The following is a 12,170-nucleotide window of genomic DNA, read 5'->3' as shown; positions in this document are numbered from 1 at the left end:
GCTATATTTTTATATTCTACGTGCTTTGTTCTTATCTTTTCATGGACTATCTTTTTATCTTTGCCTCCATTTTTTTTTCTTCCACTCCCTGTATTGTCCCTTTCCTGAATTTGTTAGCTTTGACTTCTTTCAAGTTGGAGGCTTGCCTCCAGTGACTGCTCCTATCTAAAACTTAGGCATTAAAAAGAATGTGCCTGAGTGAAGATGTTCAACTGGGAGACTTGCCCATACAGGGATTGTAACTGGGGGCTCCTCAAATGTTTCTATGTATGTCTTTTTTCGGGCACATTCATTTTCTCCATGAGCAGCGGTATAAGCTTCCTGCGCAGTGTTTCTAATAGCCGAGGAAGAGGTTTGGGCCCTCATTTTGCAGTTTTCATTCCTCTGTTTTTGGTCAAGTCCCCTGTCCTCTGCTGTGCCTGGTGCCCCTGATTTTGCAGTATTTTTTAATTCGCATTTTCCAGGAAATAAACTTCCCTTTATCTGCCAAGCTGAGGAGCAGTCTTCTGGCTGTGGGAACCAGGGAGAAGTTTGAGAATTAAAAAAAATCTAATTACCCTGAATAAACTTTCAACTTGTTTTATTTTAATCTGTTTTATTTTATTTTTTGTGATTAAACACACTTTTTGTTTTTATTTACCAAATTGATTGCTAAATAAAGTAGATATATTTTAAAGAATACTTTTTTTTTTTCAAATTATGAGAGAAAGTTGATTTAGAAAGTTACAGAGGTAGAAGAAGTGAGCCAGCTGTGCTGCGTAGGTCCAGGAAACAAGTTATAGAAGCAAAAGATAGGCCCTTGGAACTTAGGAGAGAGAAAGGCAAAGGTATGCACCTGTGGGGAAGAAGAGGGGGAAGGCAAAGGCATGGGTGTGCTCCCAGGAGGGAGGGGAGAGCACCTAATCTGTTTTATTTTAAATACTAGAGGCCCAGTGCACAGCATTGGTGCACTCGGGGGCCACGGGGGTCCCTCATCCAGGCCTGCACCCTATCGCAGTCCGGGAACCCTCTGGGGATGTCCCACTGAGAGGCTCCCACCACCACTTTCCAGCCCAGCAGCACTCGCCCTGTGGTTGAGCATCTGTCCCCTGGTGGTCAGTGAGCCTCAGAGTGACGGGTTGTTCCATAGTTGGTCTATTTGCATATTACTCTTTTATTATATAAGATATTTTTATTGATTCCAGAGAGGGAGAAATAGAAACATCAATGATGAGAAGCATTGATTGGCTGCCGACCACAGGCCCCCTATGTGGCCAAGCTGCAACCCGGGCATGTGCCCTTGACCTGAATCTAACCTGGGACCCTTCAGTCCACAGTCTGACACTTGATCCACTGAGCCAAAGCAGCCAGGGCCAGAATCTGTTTTTATCCTCACCCTTGATCCCAGGTCCCTTAGGACCTCTGGAGCACATCTCCTCACTTCCTGTTAGTATTCCCCAACTCCGAAGGCATTCACACTTTGGCTGCCTCTATTCTGCTAAATCAGTTACCCCTCTTCCACCTACTTTTCATTTTCCAAGGACTGTTGGCACTTTTGCTATTTCCTCTCCCACCTTCTAGTCCTTGAGGTTTATGTCTGCTTTGTCCTTTGCTGTCAACTCAGGGGGACGATGCAAACCTTAATCTGGGGGTTAAATTCCCTGGTCCAGGATCAGGGAAACATAAGAAAACTCTCTACTTGATCAGATTCTAAATGTATTAACTGATTAATTTGATAACACTGTAAAAGATTCAGAACTTCACGGATTCAAACATTAGTCAAGTGACTTTTCAACAAAATGCTTTTTATTTAATTCACTAGAAATCACTTTACTGATGAAACCATCAGAAATTTTCAGCACAAAATTTAACATCTTAATGACCACCACGGCCTGGGCTCTGGGGCTTGCTCTGCCTCTCCCAGTCCTTAAAGGGCTTTAGAGGAAGAGACATCATTAACAGAGACCAGGTCAGGTGGTTGCAGGTCTTCCTTTCCCAGTCATTGGACAAGCTGCTCAATTCTTGTCCAGAGCAGGAAAGAGACAGTATTTCAGAAAAGTCTAATAAAGAACCTGTCATTGCACTATAAGATCTTTCTTAACAATTTATATTTATCAACCGTATTGGACCAAATTTAGTTGCATATGTATATGCATTTCCCCCCAATTCTCTCAGATGGAAATTTCCTCATTTTGCTCTTGGAAAGAGGAAACAGGTTTTTGTGCTCCCCTTCCAAGCCAAAATAAAACCACCTTCCCCCAAAGTCCAAAATGATACTTCCGGCCTTGGGTGTGCAGCTTATGATGGGCTGATTCAAATCACCTAGAAAGGGCAACTGTGGGACGACTATGCAGGCAGCCTTCTTTGGAAATCTGTTCTTAAAGTCAACTCCTGAGAACCATCCATGATTGTGTCCACAGGCTGTAAGGTCCAAACAACTCCCGCTATTCCATCTCAAGAGCTGGGTTCAGAAGAGGCACTGGAATGGTCTGGAGGGACGGCTGTAGCGGTGGTCCCACGAGGAAGGACCTCAATAACCCGAGGCTTGTCGATGATGCGGGCTGTGCGGTTTCCCTTTTCCACAATGCCCACGATCCATGCCTGGTGACCCTCTCCATACTTGGAAGATTTTATTTCAGAACAAAAGCGAGCAGCCTGTTCCCTTGGCAAACAGATCAGTAACCCCCCAGACGTTTCTGCTGAGGTTCCTTGAAGGAGCCCAAAGCGCCCACTGGCCTTGCTGATGGCGGCCATCTTGGCAATGATTGGCAGATTATGGATGACAAAGGACACCTCATTTCTCTGTTGTTTGGCAAGATTCTGAGAGTGCCCCAGAATGCCAAAGCCTGTGATATCTGTGGCCGCATGGGCATTAAATGTGTGCATCAGCCCAGCAGCAGTTCTGTTCAGGGTAGCCATATTGAACATGGCTTCCTGATAGGCCAGCTCTACCTCTTCTTTGGAGACCACCATCTTTATCTTATTCCATCTCTCAGGGTTGTCCAGCCATTGGTGGGCATTGACAGCCACTTGGGTTCCTAGGGGTTTGGTTAACACCAGCACATCGCCAACCACTGCACTGTCGGGCATGATGAATTCATTGGGCTGACACACCACAGTGGCAACCCCACCCACGATGATCCAAGGGTTTACCACAGTCTGTCCGCCAGTCACTGCAGTCCCTCCTTCCTCGGCAGCATCCCGGAAGCCTTTGACCAGGAGCGGGGTTATCTTTTCTCGTTCCTCCTCAGTCATACTCTGGCTGACGCTGAGTAACATCAACATGTTGTCGCATTCAGTGATGCCCATGGCATAGAGGTCGCTCAGCACGTTGGCACAAGCTATGCGCCCCATCATGTAGGGATCTTCCACCAAGGGGTAGAAGAAGTCCGTGGTCTGCACCAGTGACAGGCCTCCGTGCCTCAGGGGGATGACGCAGGAGTCCATCCCAATGCCCAGGGCTGGGAAGGCTGGGCTGGGCTCCGCCAGGACCTGCAGGCCGGCTTCCTGGGCCACCTCTTCATGGCCTCCGCCCAGGCCCCGGCCCAGCGGGGGCCGCTCGTCGGGCCGCGTCAGTCCCGCCAGGAGTTTGAGCAGCGTCTCCTGGGGGACCTTGCAGCCTCAGCCCTTCATGCCGGAGAAGCCCGTCAGCCGCCAGCTCGGGCTGAGCCCCAGCGCCTGGGGCTCGAAGGGCCGGTAGCCCGGGAAGCCGTGACCCAGAGACAAGCCCGCCAGACCCGCCGAACCTGCCGCCGCCGCCGCCATCGCCTCCCCACTGGCACCCGTCGCCGCGGGGTCTGCCATCGCGCCTGCCCGGCCGGGAGGGGAGAGGAGGGGAGAGGTCGCCTTTATCTCCTAGTCCAGCGACGGTGGACGAACAGCGGCTGTGACCGCGGCGACTGTAACCGGCACGACTCGCGCCGCGGAACTGCAAGCACGCCGCCGCGCGGTCCGCCTCCCTGAGGGCGGGGCCCTGCTGATTGACAGCCCTTTCCTCCAATAACCACCGTGGCACCCAGCGGCCGGCCTCCTAGCTCTGAAAGACGGACGTATTACAAACCGACCTCCAACTTGCGAACTTGGTGGCGGCTGCTTTCCGGAGCGGCGCTGGTTCGCTGCCCTCCTGCGATTTGAATGAAGTCTCGCCCGCGGCTGGCGGAGCTCGCTCCCCTGGAGGCCGTGTACCCAGTACAGCCTGTCGACACCGGGAAGGCCGCTAGCTTGGCAAACCTCAGGGTCCAAGGGTCGCTTGACAGCGCACACGATCAATCCAGGGTAGGAAAAATAACCCGTGGAAAAAACCGGAAAGAATGATAAGAAATCGGACAAGCAAACTGCTGCATGAGAATAATGCAAGGTTTCACAGGACTTTAACGAATTTGAGGACTCCAGACACCGGCATGGGTTCTGGTGCCCTTTCCACCACCAACTCTGTTTGAGTCTCTCTCTCTCTCTCTCTCTCTCTCTCTCTCTCTCTCTCCCCCTCTTTCTCTCTTGGCATCAGTTGACTCATCCAGACAACACAGCCGCTCACCTACTTTTCTCTTCTGAAGTTTCTGTGTCCTCTAAGTTAATAGATGCGAGAATCTATGCTGTAGCCATGAAGGGTCGTTTGCCAGTGTCTATTAAAGTGATAACTGCACAGAATACCTTTGGTCCAGCAGTTCCAGTTCTAGAACTTTATCCTACAGATGTCGTCACCAGCCCAAGTGGAAAATAATACGTTATTGCTGTGCTGTTTATATTATCAACATACTAGAAACAACTTAAATGTTTTTCCATTATGATTAAAATAAATTGATACCCTATATAATAAAGAGGTAATATGCAAATTGACTATCACTCCAACACACAAGTTGGCTGCCCTCATGTGGTCAAAGATGGCTGCCTCCATGTGGACACAAGATAGCCACCACAAGATAGCCACCACAAGATGGCCACCACAAGATGGCCAGCAGGGGAGGGCAGTTGTGGGTGATCAGGCCTGCAGGGGAGCGCAGTTGGGGGGACCAGATCAGCAGGGGAGAGCATTTAGGATTGACCAGGCTGGCAGGGGAGGGTACTTCGGCATGACTGGGCTTGCAGGGGAGGGCAGTTAGGGGCAATCGGGCTGGCAGGGGAGCAGTTAGGCATCAATCAGGTTGGCAGGGGAGTGGTTAGGGGGTGATCAGACTGGCAGGCCAAATCGGTTATGGGCAATCAGGCAGGCAGGTGAGTGGTTGGGAGCCAGCAGTCCTGCATTGTGAGAGGGAGGTCCGACTGCCCGTTTAGGCCTGACCACAAACGAGCAGTTGGACTTCCCTCAAGGGGTCCTAGATTTGAGTGTGTGCAGGCTGGGCTGAGGGACACCCCCCACCCCACCATGCACGAATTTTGTGCACCGGGCCTCTAGTATTTATATAATAAGCTACCAAGCAACTGTAAAAAAAGGATGAGAAATCATTGATGTAATTATATTGCTAATAGTTACAGTTCTAATAGACACAGTTCTAAATCTTTACCTATATTAACTTATTTAATTCTCATGAAATCTTTTGAGAACGATTAAATGACCTATTCAAGGTTACAGGCAGCGTAGAGTGGAGCAGTATATGCATCCAATCTGCTCCAGAGACTACCAGGTTATGTGCCTGTGATGTTTGTTAAGTAAGCAAACTTCAGAACTGTACGTGTAGAATACTACTATTTGTTGTAAGAGGGAGAACTATATGCAACATCATATTTCTGGAACTGTTAATATTGATTGCCTCTGGGAAAGGAATGAAATGCTTAGAGGATGCGAGATTTTTCAGTGTATTGCCTTTTTGTTTCTTTAACATTTAAAAATAAAGAACATTTTAAAACATTTTAATGTATTACATACTTTTAAAAAACATCAGTGAGAGAGAATCATTGATCGGCTGCCTCCTGCATGCACCTTACTGGGGATTGAGCACACAACCCAGGCATGTGCTCTGGACCGGAATTGAACCCTGGACCCTTCATTCCACAGGCCAATGCTCTATCCACTGAGCAAACCGGCTAGGGCAATGATAAAAACTTTTTAAAGCCTGGTCAGGGTGGCTCAGTGGTTGACCATCTGCCTATGAACCAAAAGGTCACGGTTTGATTCCGGGTCAGGGCACATGCCTGGGTGGAGGGCTCCATTCCCAGTAGGGGGCATGCAGGAGGCAGCTGATCCATGATTCTCTCTCATCATTGATGTTTCTCTCTCTCTCTCCCTCTCCCTTCCTCTCTGAAATCAATAAGAAAATATTTTTAAAAAACGTTTTAAATGGTAAGAGTGAATGAATAACAAAATTTAGCGTAAGGATTACTGGGCTATGTTAAATTCTGTTCCTTGAACTGGGTGGTGTTGCACAGTGTTCTTTAAACCATACACATTTATTTTCCCACACTTTTTTGTAAGCTGTATTTAAACAATAAAAAAAGAAGCATACTATATTTCAGAATAAAAATACAAAAAGAATAAATAAGGTCATGAAAAAGCAATAGATATAGAAACAAAAGACCTTTGGGTTTTGTCTGACCTTTGAATTTGCTCCCATTGAGCTGTCTGGCCTTGAGGAAGTTATATAATCTCTCTCTCTCTCTCTCTCTCTTTTTTTTTTTTTTTTTTTTTTAGAAATTTTGTTGTTGTTAATCCTCACCCGAGAATCTTTTTCCATTTATTTTTGTTTGTTTTGTTTCAGAGAGAGTGGAAGAGAGGGCAAGAGACAGAGAGAAACATGGATGTGAGAGAGACACATCCACTAGTTGCCTCCCGCACACCCCCTGACCAGGGCTGGGAATCAAGGCTGCAACTGAGTTATGTGCCCTTGATCACATTCGAACCCAGGACCCTTCAGTCCACAGCCTGACGCTCTCTCCACTGAGCCAAACCAGCTAGGGCTATCTAACCTCTTTACATGCTAGTTTCCACTTCTGTAAAATGAGAGTCATAATCTCTGCTTAGAATCTTGTGAAAGGATCATATGAAACCTCAACTACCAAACGTTGTTTGCAAAATGTTCAGCATATTGTACATGTGAAGGATCCGCACGTCACTAAACAGAAACAAAAAACATTCTATTCCGCCTGTCGTCACCTCACCTGGGTTAATAAGTGACTAGATAAGTTTGTTCCTGGTTATTTCTTTGGACTTTCCCCTTTGGACTGTTCCCTCTCAGCATTTAGCACAATTTGTAATTATTTTTTCTTCTAAGTTTTTATTATCATGACATTTTTTTTTACTTATATTGGTTGTTTTTTAAAAATCTTTATTGATCAGATTATTACAGTTGTTCCTCTTTTTTTACCCCCATAACTCCCCTTCACCCAGTTCCCACCCCACCCTCTGCCCTTACCCCTCACCCCACTGTCCTCTTCCATAGGTGTATGATTTTTGTTCAGTCTCTTCCCGCACCCCCACTCCTCTTTCCCCTTGAGGATTGTCAGTCCACTCCCTTTCTATACCCCTGATTCTATTACATTCATCAGATTATTCTGTTCATCAGATTTTTTATTCAATTGATTTTTAGATTCACTTGTTGATAGATATGTATTTGTTGTTCATAATTTTTATCTTTACCTTTTTCTTCTTCCTCTTCTTAAAGAATACCTTTCAACATTTCATATAATACTGGTTTGGCGGTGATGAACTCCTTTAGCTTTTTCTTATCTGTGAAGCTCTTTATCTGACCTTCAATTCTGAATGATAGCTTTGCTGGGTAGAGTAATCTTGGTTGTAGGTTCTTGCTAGTCATCACTTTGAATATTTCTTGCCACTCCCATCTGGCCAGCATAGTTTCTGTTGAGAAATCAGCTGACAATCATATGGGTGCTCCCTTATAGGTAACTAACTGTTTTTCTCTTGCTGCTTTTAAGATTCTCTCTTTGTCTTTTGCTCTTGGCATTTTAATTATGATGTGTCTTGGTGTGGTCCTCTTTGGATTCCTTTTGTTTGGGGTGCTCTGCGCTTCCTGGACTCGTAAGTCTATTTCTTTCACCAGGTGGGGGAAGTTTTCTGTCATTATTTCTTCAAATAGGTTTTCAGTATCTTGCTCTCTCTCTTCTTCTGTCCCCCCCATAATTCGGATGTTTGTACGCTTGAAGTTGTCCCAGAGGCTCCTTACACTATCTTCATATTTTTGGATTCTTTTTTCTTTTTGCTTTTCCGTTTGGGTGTTTTTTGCTTCTTTGTATTTCAAAACTTTGACTTGATTCTTGCGATCCTCTAGTCTGCTGTTGGATCTCTATATATTATTTTTTATTTCAGTCAGTGTATGCTTCATTTCTAGTTGGTCCTTTTTCATATCCTCAAGGGTCTCACTAAATTTATCGGCCTTTTTAAAAATATATATATTTTATTGATTTTTTTTACAGAGAGGAAGGGAGAGGGACAGAGAGTTAGAAACATCGATGAGAGAGAAACATCGATCATCCACTGGGGATGTGCCCGCGACCAAGGCACATGCCCTTGACCGGAATCGAACCCAGGACCCTTGAGTCCGCAGGCCGATGCTCTATCCACTGAGCCAAACCAGTTTCAGCTATCAGCCTTTTCTAGAAAATTCTTGGAAAACCTTATAACCGTGGTTTTGAACTCTATATCCAGTCATTTGCTTTCCTCCATTTCTTTCATTTGTGACCTGTTTCTTTGTCTCCACATTTTAGCTGCTTCCCTGAGTTGATAGAGTAGCTTTGTGTGCTAGGTGTCCTATAGGGCCCAGTGGCTCAGCCTCCCCCATTACCTGAGGTGGACACTCTTGGTACACCCCTTTGTGGGCTGTGTACACAGTCTTGTTGTAGTTAAGCCTTGATTGTTGTTGGTATCACTGGGAGGAATTGACTTCCGGGCCAATTGGCTGTGAGGATCAGCTGTGTCTACGATGGGAGAACTTCTGTGCTGGAGACACCCTTATGAGGCAAGGCTTGCTTCAGTGGGGCTTTGGTGCTCACTGAGTCTGCCCCCTGAGTGTATCCCTTATGGATCTGAGGAGTTGTAATCTGGATGGTCCCACTCTGACCCCTGGGTACACTGGCTCTTGGATCTCCAAGGAGGTGCTAATTTAGCCTCTGCCTGAGGCCACCCAGCAGGAGCTACGGAGAGATCTGCAGATTCCTGTTCTTTGTTTGGGGTTTGGAGGTACCCAGATGAGGCCTAGCTGTGAAGCAATGCAAGCTTCTGTGGGGCCTTGGGCCTTCTTTTGGATGTTCTGGGTCTCTCTGACTCAGCTGCAGTTTGATAGGTAAGTTTCGATTTCAAAGGACCCGGCCATTCATATGCAAAAGCCTGTGCACTCAGCTTGGTTGGAGTGGAGTCTCAGGGCAGAGCAAACAGCAATGGCTGACTGTCATCCCGGCCCCAAGAGGCCCCCGGGTCTCAGTGTCCCTTGATAATCACTGCAAGCACCTCTGAGAGAAAGCCGCCCTCGAGTTCTGCCTGCTGCCAGACAGTCCAGTTTCTGCCCGTATGAGTCTGGGTCCCCAGAGTCTCGCCCGGAACTGGAGTTCAGAAGAGTCAGGAGCTTTGTCTCCCCGCGGATTGAAAAACCCAGCCGCGTACTCAGTTGCCAGCCCTCTCTGCGCTCACGCGCGCCTCCGTACCTCTGCCTTTACTTCCGCAGCTCCTCTTGAGTCTCAGTGTGCTTTTCTCTTCCCTTCTAGTTGTAGAATTTCCACTTAGCCAGCCTTCCTGTGGTTCTGGATGATGTCCGTTTTGTCTTTTAGTTGTAGTTTTTAAGTGCTTGTCTGCGGCAGCAAGTTCAGGTGTTTATCTATGCCGCCATCTTGGTTTCCCCCCTTTACTTTTTAAAAAATATATATTTTCATTGATTTCAGAGAGAAGGGAGAGGGAGAGAGAGATAGAAACATCCATGATGAGAGAGAATCATTGATCGGTTGCCTCCTGCATGCTCCCTACTGGGGATGGAGCCCACAACCTGGGCATGTGCCCTTGACCAGGATCGAACCCGGGACCCTTTTAGTCTGCAGGCTGACGCTCTATCCACCAGCCAAACTGAATAGGGCTATTATCATCACTTTTTACAAATAAGCATCCATATCAGTGTGGACAATGAGGGTGGGGGGAGAGGGGAGGGGAAGGGAGGGCAGGGCGTGGAGTAGGAAATCTCTATTGGTAGTAAAGCTCTAGGTTCATTCCATTGAGGATTTCATCTCCAATTTGTAATTCCTTTTTTTTAAAATCCTCACCTGAGGATATTTTCCCATTGATTTTTAGAGAGAGTGGAAGGGAGAGGGAGAGACACACAGAGAGAGAAACATCGATGTGAGATAGACACATCAATTGTTTGCCTCCTGCATTCACCCCACCCATGGTCCGGAGCCTGCAACCAAGGTACATGCTCTTGATCAGAATCGAACCCAGGACCCTTCAGTCCGCAGGCCGACACTCTATCCACTGAGCCAAACCGGCTAGGGCCAATTTGTAATTCTTTAGTAATTACACCATGACTATCTGTTTGCCTCACTAGTCTGTCAGAGCCACAGGGCAGGGACTGCCTTTTTTCTCCACCCTGGTTTCCCTAGCACTTTACATGGCAGTAACATTTGTTGAATAAATACAGCATTTTATACAATACACTTTGCTGAGCACATATGATTTGCCCAGGCAAGGTGCTGAGCATTTCACACTTACGTACCTGCTCATAGCAGCCACAGGAAATTATTATTATTATTATTTCCATTTTACAGATGAGAAAACTGAGGTTCCAGATGGGTTAAGTCTTGCACAATGTCACCATCTGGAAATCAACCTGTGAAAATGCAGACCCAGGTCTGTTTGAACTGAAGGCTGCTGTTCTACCCTCCATCCTGGGGGCCCACTGGGTAATTTCAATAACCCGCACCAGGCCGCTTGAGGAAGCAGGACGCTTTTAGGGGAAGGTTTTTATTCATATAGTTCCCTATTGCTTCTACTTGGAAGCAATGTTCACTTGGGCCAGTGCAAAGCAAGTCATGAATTTGTCTTGGCCGATGACCAACCCACTGGGCACAGAACAAGTTCATGTGCAGGCAATTCACATGGGACTCTTGAGGGTGATTTTTGTGACAGTGTCATGGACATTTGAAAGCATCCATTTAAAAAAATATTTTTCTTGCCCTAGCTGGTTTGGCTCAGTGTATAGAGCATCAGCCTGCAGACTGAAGGGTCCCAGGTTCGATTCTAGTCAATGGCACATACCCGGGTTGCTGGTTTGATCCCCAGTAGGGGGCGTGCAGGAGGCAGCCAATCAATGATTCTCTCTCATTATTGATGTTTCTATCTCTCTCTGCCTCTCTGAAATCAATAAAAATGTATTTTAAAAAATATATAATAATTAAAACATCTTTTTCTTATTTATTTATTTTTTTTACTGAGAGATCCATTAATCTAAATTTACCATTTGGATTAAAGTGTGTAGGTCAAAGATTGCAAAGGTAAAAACCTGGAGGTGAGCTTGGGAGAACAGGCAAAGGAGAAGCAAGAGAAGATCTGAGTACCAGTCCTCATTTGTTTTTCACATACAACAAAAACATTGGGGCGAGGCTATTAAAGTTTATTCCCCACTGTGATAATAATTTAGAATTATAACACTACACTTTAAGGTTCAGTACACTTTTTTCCAATTAAACATTTATTCTTCATTATAGTTTACACACATATTAGTTTCAGCTCTACAACTAGTGATTCAACATTTATACACCTTACAAAGTGATCACTGCAATAAATCTAGGAACTATCTGTCACCAAACAGAGGTATTATAATAATATTATGAACTCATGGCTAGGTGGGCCAGGACATTCTAAATTTCTAAAAAATTCTATTCCCTATACTGTACATCACATCCCTGTGACTTATTTTATCATTGGAAATTTGTATTTCTTTTTTTTTCAAACTTTTAAAAAATATATTTCTTTATTGATTTCAGAGAGGAAGGGAGAAGGAGAGAGAGATAGAAACATCAATGATGAGAGAGAATCATTGATGGGCTGCCTCCTGCACACGCCCCACTGGGGATAGAGCCTGAAACCCAGGCATGTGCCCTTGGCCAGAATCGAACCTGGGACCCTTCAGTCCACAGGCCGATGCTCTATCCACTGAGCCAAGCTGGCTAGAGCAGAAATTTGTATTTCTTAATTCCCGCCCCCTTTTCTACCCAATCCCCCATCTCCTACCTCTGACACCATCAGTTTGTTCTATCAGTTT

The 12,170-nt window shown here is 45.9% G+C and overlaps 1 protein-coding gene across 1 annotated transcript; it reads right to left on the bottom strand.

Annotated features, from left to right (window-relative positions):
• Positions 1-1,840: 1,840 nt before the first annotated feature.
• Positions 1,841-4,206, bottom strand: SEPHS2 (selenophosphate synthetase 2). The gene has a single exon (XM_079799878.1). It carries the CDS (start codon positions 3,781-3,783, stop codon positions 2,434-2,436), a length of 1,350 nt encoding a protein of 449 aa, XP_079656004.1. The 5' UTR covers positions 3,784-4,206; the 3' UTR covers positions 1,841-2,433.
• Between the last annotated feature and the right edge of the window lie 7,964 nt (positions 4,207-12,170).

Source organism: Cnephaeus nilssonii (assembly GCF_951640355.1).
Source record: "Cnephaeus nilssonii genome assembly, chromosome: 2".
Lineage (NCBI taxonomy): Eukaryota > Metazoa > Chordata > Mammalia > Chiroptera > Vespertilionidae > Cnephaeus > Cnephaeus nilssonii.
Note: the sequence above shows the minus strand (reverse complement) of the source record. Positions and strands in the feature narration are given on the sequence as shown.